Source organism: Gadus morhua, chromosome 9 (assembly GCF_902167405.1).
Source record: "Gadus morhua chromosome 9, gadMor3.0, whole genome shotgun sequence".
Lineage (NCBI taxonomy): Eukaryota > Metazoa > Chordata > Actinopteri > Gadiformes > Gadidae > Gadus > Gadus morhua.
In genome coordinates, this window is record NC_044056.1 from 16,840,156 (window position 1) to 16,855,802 (window position 15,647).

Consider the following 15,647-nt stretch of genomic DNA (forward strand, 5'->3'; position numbering starts at 1 on the left):
TACTTGTTTAACATAAAATTGTATTGATCTATATTATTAATATATATTGATAGATATACAGTATATATGTCAACATTATATATGTATGTATGTACAGTAGTAGGCTATGTATGTATATCCGACCTAGATAATGCCAGCAGTAGGTCTAATTGTTTTATACTATTATTATAAAGTCTACCGTGGAGTTTCTTAAAAGTGGCCGGAATAATTTCCCCTTCATAATTGAATAAATATTAGAAAATTAGAAATACCATGAAATCGTGTCCTAATGCTTTCTGCTCAGACCTCCTCCACTTTCCACAAACATTAGCCATACAGTCGCTCTCGAGTTTTCCTCTCCCTAGGGGAGGGACGGGAATGCAGCGAACAACGTTTCCAAATAACTGGAATTCCGTTTCCGCTTTAGGGAGTGGACATTGATTTCATTTCTTCGCCCGCGGAAACTTTTTCTATTAATTCGCATAAAGTTTCTTCTTGCCATCGACTTGGATAAGTTGCACCGATGGCTTCGTCGCCTCAGAAGTCTCCGTCCTCTCCCAAGTCCCCGACACCTAAATCACCGTCTTCCAGAAAGAAAGATGATTCGTTCTTGGGAAAACTTGGAGGAACTCTGGCAAGAAGGAAAAAAGCTAAGGAAGGTAAACTATGTTTCACTAAACAATCCGGACGTGTCATTGAACATTATTCAACATTTTTACTGTTCTCTGTAAAATAATCGACGGAGATGGGCAACAATATTAGTTTAACAATTATTTGTTATGAGTCTTACACATTGAGTGCCGTATGTCGTAATATCTATGATTCACTCGGTCTATTTTACTCAATATCTATTTTTGATATCATTTTATTTAACACAGATGGACGGGCATATGGTTGACTAAAGTAGCCTATTGTTTATTTGATAACCTAAACTCAAACGGTAATGAACGCGTCACACTCGCATTTTTTGCGGTGCCGCGGGCTATGTTTCCATGTAGGGTATTGACTCCACTATAACTGCAATAACCGAGGGATGACATAATGGTAAACACAGGGCTTCTGGCTTGTAGTAGGATAGTTGTCGGTGATTCTAGCATTTGCTCTCACGGAGAATGTGAAATGTTACTTTTTAAGTCTCAGATATGCAGAAATGTACAGCCAATCTTTTTTCATTGCTCATGGTAGGGGTTTGATGATTTGTAATGTAATATTTAAATGGACTGTAATCATGTTTGACATAGTCCTTATGACACAGTTTGTTCTTTGAATCTGAAAAAACAATAACAAGAGGTATGTCCTTTTGCTGACCCCATTTTGATTAATATCTATATAAATTGCTGTTGGACAATATGACATGGGCCTCTTGTGTAGGTTTTTATTGTGGAATGAATTGTTGTTGTCATTCCGGATGTTATTCACCAGCTGAGCCCAGTTTTATGTTTCCATATTTTTCCTCTCAAGCAGCGCATATACACCAAATCACATTACACCCACTTTTATCTTTTTCCTGTGGACTGTGTTCAACAGACGGCCAGCGCATGTGACATCCACATCCACAACATCAAACACAAAGAGCAACATGCATAGTACCCAGACGCCTATGATTTAATGGGAACCCTTGGCTGGATCCCTTTTGTGTTTGCCATTAATTACATTTAGGTTCCCGGGGACGTTTATGACACAGGTGGCTACAGAGACAGTGTGGATATAGGGAATAGAGGGCTGGGGGGTTGCTTAGGATAAGACTACCGATTGGCTTGGGAGTGAGAAATGGGAGATGGATGTGGAAGTGGAAGAAAAGGAGATGAAAGATGTCACGATGGGGGAGATGATGAAAGGAGGGAGGGAGGGGTGCTCATTTCTCCATAGTACATCATGATGTCAGAGCCCATCGCGGGTCACACACCCTCCCACGCATCACCGCACAAAGCAGCTGCCATTGCAGTAGCGTTGAAACCCACCATGGAGGGGGCAGGGATAAACCGTATGTTACGTTACGTTGTTACTGTCAAAATATTGGAGTGAGAGAGACTTTTCTTTTACTACTCACTCATTGAACAGCATGGCGATTTTGATTCCAGTAATTGTTTGTTTAACAAAAACTGGTGCGTCGATTTCACAGAATATCAAAGGCCTTAATTATTCCTAATATTAAAGTTAATACATAACTAGAATTCGACTCCCTCTTTCTGAAGAGTTGGATAAACTCCCCCTACCTCGACCTTTGGTGTGCAACAAACTAGGTCTTAAAATGATGTTGGCCCCAGTATACTGCCAGGAGTACCGGGCTTGCCAGCCCCCCCTCCGACCCACCTCCGCCGCGGGCCCTGGGCCCTGTGGTGCAGCATGCAGTGTGCCACTGATCTCGCTCACCTGCCCAAGATCCGTTTCACAAAACAAACCTCCCAGAAATCTCACTGGGGAGCTTACAAACTATGGCAATGTGAGAAACACACGGAAGAGGCTATGTCACACACACACACAGATACACAATGGTGTGTGTTCGTGTGTCAGTGTCATAGACCTCCTCAGCCTCCTCCTCCGTGCTTTGGTTTGTGTAATTAATCATGTACATTACAGGAGAATCTCAAACGTGGCTCATGGCAGGTGGCGGTGGGGAGGAAGGCAAGGGGAGTTGACACCACCCCAGGTCGAAGGGGATATTGGAACAGACTCCGTTAGTGGTGTTATTGTAGTGTGAAATTCTAGTTGATTTCTTTATTTTTTTATTTCACGGGGAAAATACAGCACTGGGGCTCTGAATGTGTTTTAATGTTCTCTGTTCTCATGCACCCTCTGTGTGTGTGTGTGTGTGTGTGTGTGTGTGTGTGTGTGTGTGTGTGTGTGTGTGTGTGTGTGTGTGTGTGTGTGTGTGTGTGTGTGTGTGTGTGTGTGTGTGTGTGTGGCACACAGACATGCACACTTATGGATGGTGTTGATTAGAAGGATGCTCTCCTGGGAGGTGAATTTGTGGTGATGTTCACACTAAGCTTTGTATAGAAGTGCAAGCTAACACAAGCTGATCCGACAAACCCCTGAAGCCTCTTCTGGAGGCTCCATGGACACACCCACACAGTATAAATAGTATGTATGTATGTATTATATATGTGTACATGTAAATGTTTTGTTTGTGTGTGAAGTGAAATGTATGTGCAGAGATGGAATGAATCAATGTGTCAGACAGGACGAGCAGAATGGCACCATAGGCTCTTTCAGACCCTGCCACATTGCGGCATGGAAAGGCAGAGCAACAAAACTGTAAAAACAAAACAGTCACAATTTGAAGAATGGGCGTTTTTAAATCCTAAAAGTTTTTTCATTATCAAAGTAGCCGCAGTGATCCCCTGTGGCCACATTATTCATAATATTGGAGCCATGGAGGGGGAACAGAAGCCGGGTGCAAACGATGTCATACCAAACTGATCATAATGCACATCCAGTGTCGGGCATGAAGTTAGTTTGACTCCTCCTTTTCCTTCTCTTCCAGTGTCCGAGCTTCAGGAGGAGGGGATAAACGCCATCAATCATCCTCTCAGCCCCTCCCACTATGAGCTGGATCCTGAGGACACAATGCTAGGTTGTACCAATCCACCGGCCAGTACTTCTATTCAAACCTCAGCTGGTGGCTGAAACCTGTGCTCCGGTCTGGTTTTAACCCCCCATGTCTCATCCCCCACCCCCCCCCCCCGAACCCCCCTTTAGAGGAGAATGAAGTGCGCACCATGGTGGACCCTAACTCCAAGAATGACCGCAAGCTACAGGAACTCATCAGGGTAAGTCTGACTTTTAGCAGGTAGGATTAAGGACATAGCTACCAGTTATTCTCCATTCATGAAAATGCTGATGCTGGAGTTGCTGTGACGTTAGTCCTTAGTTCCTGACCAAGTGATGATGTTAATGGTTCAAAATTCATGTTCACAAAAAATGAAAATGGAATAAAAAACGAATGGGTCTTCTTGACACATCTTGTGTAAAGCTGTTCTAACTTCTGACTGTGGTGTTTGTACTTTTGCGTCCAGGTATTGATCGACTGGATCAATGACGTACTAGTGGGAGAGAGGATCATCGTTAAGGACCTGGCGGAGGACCTGTACGATGGACAGGTCCTGCAGAAACTCTTCGGTAAGAAACACAGAGACAACATCTGGTAGTGTTCGACTGCGGCGGCACTTCTCCTCAGCGGGAGATGGCGAGTGTGTAACGGAGTAACAGTTTCACCCACTGTAGTCCTCACTCCTGATACAACACTGTGTAACGGAGTAACAGTTTCACCCACTGTAGTCCTCACTCCTGATACAACACTGTGTAACGGAGTAACAGTTTCACCCACTGTAGTCCTCACTCCTGATGCCAACACTGTGTAAGGGAGTAACAGTTTCACCCACTGTAGTCCTCACTCCTGATGCCAACACTGTGTAAGGGAGTAACAGTTTCACCCACTGTAGTCCTCACTCCTGATGCCAACACTGTGTAAGGGAGTAACAGTTTCACCCACTGTAGTCCTCACTCCTGATGCCAACACTGTGTAAGGGAGTAACAGTTTCACCCACTGTAGTCCTCACTCCTGATGCCAACACTGTGTAAGGGAGTAACAGGTGTCATCCACTGTAATCCTCTCTCCTGATGTAACCGTGTGTAACGAAGAAACGGCTGTCACCTGATGCTATCCGGCTCGCCATTCAGAGCGTTGGTTTTCTGTCTCAAACGCTGTCTGCTCGTGTACATTTTTTTTAAACTTTTTTTTTGTCTGTTGGTCCACAGAGAAGCTGGAGGGCGAGAAGCTGAACGTGGCGGAGGTTACGCAGTCGGAGATCGCCCAGAAACAGAAACTCCAGACAGTTCTGGAACGCATCAACGACTCCATCAAGGTGTCTACCCGTAGCATCCGCTGGAATGTTGACTGTAAGACCACCCCCCCATTGCTTATTACACTTTAATAGACTAACCTTCTAGACCTTAAAACTACTTTACTACCTTGATCCAGGTATGGCAAGGCCTTCCAGCAGGGGCATAAAGTATTGGAGTAAAATGTTAAGTTTCTATCTTGTGTAGGTACCTGAACAGGTAAACTCTAAGCTCAACATACAAATAACTCAAATGATTGGCAGACATAAAAAAAAAAGGGTTAATAAATGAACGTCATTGAATTTATTGTGGAAGCCCGATGCTGGAAAGTAAAATATGAAAGACTTGTAATTTTTTTTACCATTAGAAATTCCCCCTTATTTAAAAGCCTCTTTGAAAATGGAATTCAAGCAATGAATCCTTTCACAAAAGTGAAAGGACTCTGAGGGCTGAGAATAGCATGGCATGTAATTCATTTTGCAAAACATTCTAATCAATACACTTTTTTGCTTCTTTTCGCTCAGCCCTACCTTGGTCAAAGCCTTATCTGCCTGCTTTCACCCTCATGTTGCTCACTCAGGTTCCCTCGGCCACTGACCATCCAATAGGCTTCTTTTTAGTCCACTCTGTTAATTTGAAGTTACCAGTGGTCACAATCAAAGGCAGGCTTTGGCCACTTAATTGATCCTTGTTGTTTTGCCTCCTGTGGTTCTAATGTCATATTTCTGCCTAAATAGCATACTTCGCTCCGACGTAGACCGCTCCATCGTAATTCTTCTTTCATTACTCAACCATACACACGCGCACGTGCACAAATACACATACTCACGCACACACACACGTTCTTGGCAGGACTACATAGCAGGGTTTGCTGCGTGCATTCATCTTTATCATGCGTACTATATATATAACTATGGAAAATAATTCATATTTTACAGCCACATGTATTTTTTGGGCTTTATTTTTGAAGGCCGTCTTTTTAAAAGGCGTACAACTAATATGAAGGTCCCATGTCTCGACTGGAAGACCTTCTAGGTTCAACAAAACACTCGCAACTGAAAAGCCTTTAATATAAGCCTTCCACCACAGCGGTCCACGCCAAGAGCATTGTTGCCATCCTGCACCTGCTGGTGGCGCTGTCCCAACACTTCCGTGCTCCAATCCGATTGCCCGACCATGTCTCCATTCAAGTAGTGGTCGTCCAGGTGGGTTTGGCATGTTCCCTGGAATGTGTCTTTGAGTGTGTGTGTGTGTGTGTGTATTATTATTATTATGATGATGATGATGATGATGATGACAATCATGTCAAACACATTTTATTTTATTGGCTGCTTTTCCACAGAAAAGAGAGGGCATTCTTCAGTCCCGGCAGATTCAAGAGGAAATCACTGGAAACACAGAGTGAGTCAGCCAGCTGTGCATACATCGCTGGCACTATGAATGGACATTCATTTATTACGTTAATTTGGTTGCATCGCTATCTATTATACTGGATGACATGAAAATGCCAATACTCCGATGGATCACTCAAATGTTGAATACCCTGCCTACCTACAACTGACATCCATTATGGTCAACACATTTTTCCTCTGCCTTGTGGAACAACTAGTGCAATAATGAATGACCAGCAATTGTGTAAGAAGAAGGGGTCTGGAGGCACACTTGCCAAGTGGAAGCATTAGACAATTAAAGGAACACACACACACACACACACACACACACACACACACACACACACACACACACACCTTTCGCTTTGCGGCGGTCCTGCAGGCTGACAGCAGCAGCTGTGCAGATAAACCCAGGCCAAAGCGCACACACACATACCCAATCACACACATTTTGTCATGGTAGATAGACATGCCATGTTAATAATTCAAACACACACACACACTGTCACACTGGCAAATCAGCTGTTACCACACCATCAAGGCCTCTGCCCAGACGTGCCTGCTTCTGCCATCACAGATTACACGTGTGTGTGTGTGTGTGTGTGTGTGTGTGTGTGTGTGTGTGTGTGTGTGTGTGTGTGTGTGTGTGTGTGTGTGTGTGTGTGTGTGTGTGGGGGGGGGGGGCTCTTGCCATGTCTTGCTGGCCTGTTCATTGTGATATCCCTTCCTCTGGGCCACTTAAAGCCCAACATTCCCTACACTCCAAGCCACCTGACCAGCCCTTACCTCGCCCCAGACCATAATATCCCAGCATAATCCAACAACAACAATGCAAAGAATGGGCTGCCTTTTCCCGCCAAGTGAAACCTATACAGACATTACGCAAACATGCAATCTTCTCACAACAAAGTCATGCTGAGCAGTTTTCAATTTGTTGAGATGATGGCAACAGGCTACTACTACCATAGGCAGCCTGACCGCCAGTCTGCGGAGGACAACGGTATAATGCCATATGTGATGCCCCATATATCTCTGTGGTTTTCCACGTGGGCAATACACAAGACACTGCCCTCTGTGGTAGCTGACATGAGGGGGTCCCCGGACAGACCCATTGTCCACCTCATTCCTCTGAAGGTGCTGCTCATTCCCAGCATTCCTCTGCGGTTGAATTGGAGGCGTTTCACTTCAGGAGGAACAGAAATCAAAGAGTGGGATATTGTACATAAGTGCAAACGGGCCCTTTGCATTTGATTTGGCTGATGTATTTTCTTGCTCCCCCCCCCCCCTCATCTCTGCCATGTTTCTTCTCTTGATGGATGTCTTCTGTCCCAGGGCTTTCTCTGGAAGACATGGTATGTTTTGTATGCTTTGTTTTATTTAAAAGGACACTGTATGCCTCCATCAATATACATTATTTTATTTTCTATTTTTTTAATGCATTTTTTTGACCAAATGTTCTCATGTGTCTTTAGAACGGGATGCTTTTGACACCTTGTTCGACCACGCTCCAGATAAGCTGAATGTTGTCAAAAAGGTAATAAGTTCTCCCCTAAACAATCTCCCTTTGTTTGTTGTATTTTTAAAATTTGCGTGATGCTGCCAATTTCCGTGGTTCTGTGTAAAACCCAATGGAGCTTATTCACCTAGCAGCCATCGTCCACATTCGGCCCCCCCCCCCCCTCCCCTTGCCCCTCTAGCATTTAGAACCAAGATGGCCGCTAGGTTAATAAGGCAGATCAATAAATCAAACACTTTTTAATTAAGGAGGAGTATTTCAGCCTTGGTGACTGACTGTTCTTTGTGGTCCTCAGACTTTGATCACATTCGTGAACAAACACCTGAACAAACTGAACCTTGAGGTGTCTGAACTGGACACACAGGTACAGACACACACACACACACACACACACACACACACACACACACACACACACACACACACACACACACACACACACACACACACACACACACACACACACACACTGTTATTCATAAAGAGAGTGACTGTGATTCATTGAGTGGTGGGGTTTATGGTTATCTCTAAAGTGCCTTGACGACAAATATTTGAATATGTGGTGTAGGCCTTGCAAGCATTTCATTTTTGGTTGCAATAAAATCACAAAAATACTTAAGGAGTGACGATGGATTACTATTAGTCGTGATTTATAAAGTATAAAATATTATTTTATAAAATGTATAAATAACTCTAGACATGGACCTTGTATGTTTTGATTTCATAAGTACCCAAATAAGGACTTCCATCGGTCCACAGTGATTTATATTTGTGGAAAATGACTGTGGTCCCCATCAGTCATCATCTCGGATGTCTATATTTCATTGATATTCTCTAATGGAATCGCTACGTTTGCTTCCTGTTACTGATTACCTTTGCTAGCACCAAGCTTTGACTCTGTGGCCTCCTATTTGATGATACAACTAACAAGCGCTGTGTTCCTGTCACTTGCCTATCCCCCCCATCTGTGAGTCATAAAGGGAGTCTAGGGCCTCTTTGTACTGACCAGCGGACGCCTTTATAGTTTGCAGATGGTGTTTACCTGGTCTTGCTGATGGGGCTCCTGGAGGGGTATTTTGTGCCTCTCTACAACTTCTTCCTCACTCCGGAGAACTTTGACCAAAAGGTACAGCTAGACTGCTTTCTGACCTCAATTCCATGATTAGTGTTTTGTATTACAGTCTTCTGTGAGGACTTCTGCCATTTTTGAATGTTTCCACTTAAAGGATAGCTGAAACTGTCAGGTCAGACACATGAAATTAATCTGTGGCAAACCTTAACGGACACAAAACATTATTTCCGATGTCCTCCTCTTTGACATTTACATTTCATGTCAATGAAATGTGGTAGGGAGACACATTTCATGTCTCCCTACCATTCTCTAATACAGAACATTCAAATCGCCACGGCCTCTGTACCTCTCACCTTGAAAACCATGACAATGACTGTGGGAACCTCAGTGTGTAGACAATACCGGCGCCTTGTTCACCGGGACCTGATGGACACGGGATCGCAACCTGTCTCTGCCACCGATTCCCCTCCTTAAGAAATGCCTCCGTAAATCTAGGCCTGATAAATAGCATCCCTTGTCCCCTTGGACTCCATTCAGCGCTCAAGCATCTTTTCAGCCACTCCAGCGGGCTCTGTTGTACCGCGGTATTCTGGACAGGCGATCCACGCAGACACCTCCGTAGCCTTGTGTTTGGTTGCCAGCCAACATGCCCTGCCAAGCCGCGCAGCCGAATGGGCATCACTGCTACAGTGCGCACAAATCAACTCTCAAGAGCGCACACACACACACACACACACACACACACACACACACACACACACACACACACACACACACACACACACACACACACACACACACACACACACACACACACACACACACACACACACACACACAGTCCGCCTGGAAGAACAGGCACCAGCCCCAAAGCATCTGTAATCTCCTATTGCACAGGGAACGCTGAGTGGCTAGGGGGGCTTAGAGAGAGAGTGTGTGTGTGTATCATAGTGTCGTTGGTGCTTGATGCCTTGGTTAGTAGATCCGTACCACAGCTGAATGTCCTTCTCTCTCCTTCTCTCCACCACTGTGTTGGATAGCCACATATATGACATGAGCCCTGATAAACCCTGTGTGATGACTACTTCCTGTGGGGGAGGAACACAATCATGTGTCTGTCCACACAGATGAGTGGAAAGATGGGCTCTGTTTGATCTCATGTCTCCAGCGCTGACACTTTCGAGGTTTATTTTATTCTATTTTCTGATTGGTCGCAAGTCCAGTATAAAGAGATCTTCTCAGAAATAGGTGGTTTTAAAAATGTACATGTGCACAGATGGTTCAGACACAGGTCTATCTAGATGTTTTATTATATTTTATTGCTTCCTCCCCCCCCCCCCGGTATATCAACATACTGTAATTGTATGACCTCTTACATTCTCCAAACACGTCTATGGTACGTTGCTGAACTCTGTAGTACTCCACCTTCTGTCTTGCCTGCCTTATTCAAGCGGCTGCCATGACCGCCTGTTAATGAAGCACAGGCAGAAGAGACTAATGCGAAATAAGCGAGTACATCTCTGGCCTAATGGCCTCTGGTTAGTACGCAGTGGTGGGATGCAGCCAATGGGAAGAAAAAGACAATGCATCTTTCCTTGTTTGGTTGTTAGATCGTCTTCACATTATGTATTTCGCAAGGTCATGGTTGATTTTATATGATATAATTATTATTATATGAAAAGTTATTAAGGGTTGAATTTAATAAGTTGAATGAGTTTTGGCAATAGAGTAGTTTCTACAACAACACTATTCAAGTCAATTTCCAAAATATGGATTTTTATGCATTTGATACTTTCTAACAAACTTTCTGATAATCTCTGTTAACCAGCCACATGGATACAACTGGCAGATTAGAAAGAATACATTGATTTTCTCTTAATTCGGGAGAACTGTAGGAGTGTGTTGCCTCAAGGTGACTACAAGAGAGGACATTGACAACCGGGACTCTTTGGTAAATGGGTAGGGTTGGCAAGTATGGTGCAGTGATATAAATCTAATGATTAATGAAGACTGAGTTTTGTGCAGCTGCTATAGGCTTAGGCCTCCTGTGTTGAACAAGGCCCCCTCTGTTTGCCCACAGAGGAAGCTGAGGTTGAGGATTGAGCTGACCTCCAGTTTATTGTGGGTTTTATCGACCCACTTTCCACAGTCTCTTATCACCGTCGTCGTGGTAATTGTGTGTGTTTGCGTGCGCGCGTGCTCACCTGTCCACCTGGCTACCCTAAGCCTCTGTGTACACATGTGTGCTGTGTTTATTTTGTGCATTCACTCACCTTTTGTTTGCAGGTTTGTGTTTGTGCATGTTAAATATCTGAATGCCAAATGTTGCCTTTCAGTATTTACATTTCGGAAAGAATGATTATTAGTGTTACGATTTGGATGTATAAATCAATTTAGGCTACCTTTAATCATCTCGACCTTCTGGAAATGCTTTTTGGCACCAGATGCATCGATGAATTATGAACATTTGAGTCTATTTCAATGTTTCTCTTAAACCACAATGTACTTGGTAAAATCTCAAAGATTGAGTGGGAGCTGATGGAAGAAGACCGTCAGCTCATGGGACGTAAATTAACCTTTTACATTAGGATTGACAAGCTAGTGAACGTTTTTGTTTTTAATCCTGCTCCATCTCTCGCAGGTCCACAACGTGTCCTTCTCCTTCGAGCTGATGCAGGATGGAGGGCTGGAGAGGCCCAAACCCAGGCCAGAGGGTAGGGCTCGTCTGCTTAAAACATCCCTTTCCTTTCTGCACTTCATGCAATCTCTGCCTACAGTTGATTAATCATTCACGGGGACTGCAAAGACTTGCGGATGTGCATGGAAGTTTGATAGTCGGGGAAAGTACAAGTCGAGATGCTCTTTCAAAACTGGTGAGAAGAGGTTTTTCTGCCAAGTATGGATTGGTGGACGAGATGAGGATTCCCAAACACGGTGACGGCATCTCAGAACTCAAATTTGTTGTGTTTAGCAACTAGAAAAGCAGATTGGCTCAGATATAAGCCCCAAAGCAGCAGTAGTTCCCAGATCATGTGTCTCTGCCTCTGTTAAGCCTATCTTAATATGGAAATATTGTATAATACAGTGATGTTTTGTTTAACCAGGGATTAGTACCAATACATTTTTCCTTTTGTCACTGTAATTGCAACATGTTTTCCCTCCCTCCAGACATCGTGAACTGTGACCTAAAGTCCACCCTGCGTGTGCTCTACAACCTCTTCACCCGCTACAGGAACGTTGAGTGACCGGCTTCTGTTGCTGGAGGTAATCCCTTTACAGCGGGCCTCCCCATCAGTACATTTGGTCATCTTGTTTATTTTCCATTGACTTTCTCCCTCCGAAGAAAATATATTTTCCAAAATATTGCTCCCGTATACCACATTTCACTTGACCGTATTCTCTTGCTTATTGCACATTTCCACACTGCTCAGCAGACCTGTAAAGTCTGTAGTAAACATATGACCCATTAGGTGAAACAATGTTATTTTTACACGCACAAAGCATTGTATCTTTAGTATCCTGTTGCCATGCCATCCCTAAATTTTGGTTACGCCATTTGGAAAATTTTGGTGGGAGACGCTTGCTTCTTTTTTCCTTCCAAGATGTATTTATTGTACATTAGCATCCACCATGTTATGGTGTCTTTGCTTAGCTGAACTGTAAAAGTGTGACCAAAGCTTTGTTATAAGAAATCTATTTTTCTCTATTTGTTTTTATAATGCATTAACCACTGGCCTGATTCAACATCCTAGTTCGTCCCAGTAGATGTTGAATCAGTTCTGCCGGCTGAAACTATAACACTTACCTGACCGGTTTCATGGAGCACGTTAACCAGGCTATGCAGTACTGGGCGTGGACATGACTAGCTTGCTCTCACACACATTGCGTTAGTAAGGCAAGAAAAATACATGTTTAAAAGATAAGATAAGATAAAAGATAAGTTGGTAAGATAATTAAAGTTGTATTGTTTCTGAGAAAAGGGATCAAGTTGTGATTATGGTCACCCCCCTTATTGATGGTTTAAAGAGAAAACTGAAATAAATCTCAGTTTTATGCTCCTGCTGAATGGACCTTTCAAATATTTTTGGATAACATAGGCCTTAATACATGTAAACAAAACCCTAAGTATATAGCAATGAATATAGCTGCCCACAAATTGTTTGTTCCTGTCATTTATCTATTGAAGGTTTGTCATAAATGTAGTGTGCATCATTCAATAAACCACTCATTCTCTGAATGTTTCTCATTCATTCTCTCCAAAATAAACGGTACTACATTCAGTATGAGGTTTTATTGTTGGCAAATTCCATACAAGGGACATTTTTGATAAGTGTTATGGACAAAAGGCTGTGTTTCTTTTATTCATTTTACCCTGGTTTTGTGTTGAACACTCTCGGGCAATTTGATTTAAACACACTTCAGAGAGAGTGTGTGAAATGCAACAATTTTTCCATTCAAGAATTCCCTGAAGTTGTAATTTGACATAAATGAAATATATAATTGTTGACAATATAAATAAACGAGTTAATATGTCACAATAAGAAATGTATTAAATTAATTCTGAATGCATCATCCAAAAGGAATTTAAAATGCTTTTCATATTACGTATCAAGCATGGATTACATTTTATATCCATAATCATAATTTTGTTTTGTTTTGATAACTCATTCATAATTTCACCCTTGGATGGATGAAGTTGCTTCATGTATCCCCTTGACATGCTAATCTGATGCTTACTGTTGAAAGTTTGTCAGGGAATATTAAGTGATGACATTACATTTAATAAAGAGATGCGGATAGTTTCCATTAGAGAAAAGGTGGAATTGCTGAATACCGATCACTCTCACTTTCCTGATGAATGAACAGTTTCCCCTTGGGTTAGAGGCTATTCCCTTAAATGAATGAACATAAAAACAGGGTATTTTGCCCTTGCTCCTAACAGCTAAATTAATAACCTTGAGTGGGAGCAGCAAGAGGTCTGGTTCAGCGGCTGAGGATGTCAGTGTTACACCAAAGAACTGTCTCTGTTTGCTCTGTGGCGTTTGACCAGTAAGTTAATGAGTATATATGCGCACAAAAGAAAATTAAAAGAATTATGGCTCAACCTCCTTCACCTTCCCCCTTCTGGCTTGATCGTCTCTGAGATAATGTCTCCGGGACGCAGAAGACCAACCCCTATCTTACCTGCTATCTTTCTCCTCTGTATGGGTCCTCACACTCTCCAACTGTCAAATAAATGTCACAGATGCCATATGGAATTCGTGGCCAGGTCCTATTCTCTCCAATAGTGTTGATAAAACACCCCCCACATTCAACTCTGTCTCCCTCTGTCCCGCTCTTTTTATATTCCTGATTCAGATTCAAAGGGATTTATTGGCAGAATGAAAAAGGTTAAATTCGAGGACACCCTGAATTGAATATGATAACGTTGTGGTCTGGTGCTCAGCAGTTTGAGTTCTGGTAGTTGGGGTGCAGGATGGAGAGTACAGTCCAAGCTTATTAGAGAGCGAAGTAAGAGAAACAGACTGCTACTGCTGTCTCTGCTGGTATGACCCAATGTGTCTGTGCTCCAGCGTCGTCTTTCATCCATTAGCTGAAGGTTTATGTGGTTCAAATTTTGCATAACTGCTTTTTAATCATATATAATTATAATTTCAATAATGGTCATTTAGTCATTTAATTTAGCCTTTATCGCTTGACTATGTCACATTTGGTTTGCAATGCAATGTGTTTGATTTCATTCTTCATGTACAAAAGAACACTGAAATAACATAAATGTTTTACATAGTACATCTTAACTACGTTAAGATGTACTATGTAATTAATATCATTTCCTTAACAAGCACTTGTTTCCCAACTCCTATTCCTCTGCCCTCAGTCCTGTTGTTTCTTACTGGAACCTTGCTGATGCAGCTCTTGCTTGTGTCAATGTCTTTCTAGTTACTAGGGTGATGTTTTATTGTAAACTTGAATAGTGACTTGCTGCTTCCCTTGGAATTGGTCCAGTCTGCTTTGTGATTTCTTTTGTGTTCTGTCGTCGTCCTGAGTCTAATCTAAACCATGTTTCTCATGCTCATCCGTTTCCCTGCTTAGCTGGCATACAAGAACAGGGAGCTGTAGTTCATATATATATATGGACATTATGCATAGCAGAACTTTACTTAATAACGTATCAGGACTCACACAAAAGTATGATAAAAATATGTCAAAGCCCATAATAATGTAGATGTGTTTCATCAGAGAGTATTTGGGCAAATAAAGGCCTCTAAATAAAAAAATATTTTATCTAGATACATTTTAGTTTTATGTAGGAATGTTGTTTTTTCCTTCTAGTAATATTAGAGATCCTTCCTACTTGTTGCATTTTTTAAATCTATTCAACTGCAAAAGCAGTGGTCAGGGGCAACTGTTTTACCCCACAAAATAAACAAAAACATACCTTTAGCAGACAAAAACAAGCTGCACTCCAGTAACCTCTGACCTCTAGTGAAAGCTGTGTGTCTTCGTGTGTTAGTGATGTTAACAACAAATATATATAATACAAACAATTCTGTAATGCTGACCCATTTAATGTACATGGAATGGAGCACAAAATCTCTCTCACTCTCTCTCCACCTCACTAACATACACAAACACATACACATGTCCACACTAGGTGTGGAATTCTTGTGTGCTGGATGGCCTGGCTGTGGTGTCATGTTGCAGTAGCCAGTTCAGGTTGTGACCCAGCCATATCTGTGTTTGTTTTATGTCATGGCCCCTCCCTCTGGGGAGATGACAGTCTGCCAATGCCTAAGGGGTTGAAACCTAAGACAGGGTAGAGCTTAGTAGTAAACAACAACTC

The 15,647-nt window shown here is 42.6% G+C and overlaps 1 protein-coding gene across 1 annotated transcript; it reads left to right on the forward strand.

Moving 5' to 3' along the window:
• The first annotated feature begins 330 nt into the window (after positions 1 to 330).
• On the forward strand, positions 331 to 13,040 carry parvaa (parvin, alpha a). Its single transcript, XM_030366983.1, has 13 exons — positions 331 to 638; positions 3,467 to 3,556; positions 3,682 to 3,752; positions 3,999 to 4,101; positions 4,741 to 4,881; positions 5,914 to 6,029; positions 6,167 to 6,225; positions 7,548 to 7,567; positions 7,688 to 7,749; positions 8,027 to 8,095; positions 8,756 to 8,857; positions 11,445 to 11,517; positions 11,972 to 13,040. Exons 1-13 carry the CDS (start codon positions 503 to 505, stop codon positions 12,046 to 12,048), a joined length of 1,119 nt encoding a protein of 372 aa, XP_030222843.1. The 5' UTR covers positions 331 to 502; the 3' UTR covers positions 12,049 to 13,040.
• Positions 13,041 to 15,647: the final 2,607 nt, after the last annotated feature.

Bases quoted from the DNA above. Each gene is read 5' to 3' on its own strand.
- parvaa (XM_030366983.1), top strand. From the start codon at position 503: ATGGCTTCGTCGCCTCAGAAGTCTCCGTCCTCTCCCAAGTCCCCGACA. The intron at 639-3,466 runs GTAAACTATGTT...CTTCTCTTCCAG, and splicing joins AAGGAAAAAAGCTAAGGAAG to TGTCCGAGCTTCAGGAGGAG. The intron at 4,882-5,913 runs GTAAGACCACCC...CTTCCACCACAG, and splicing joins CATCCGCTGGAATGTTGACT to CGGTCCACGCCAAGAGCATT.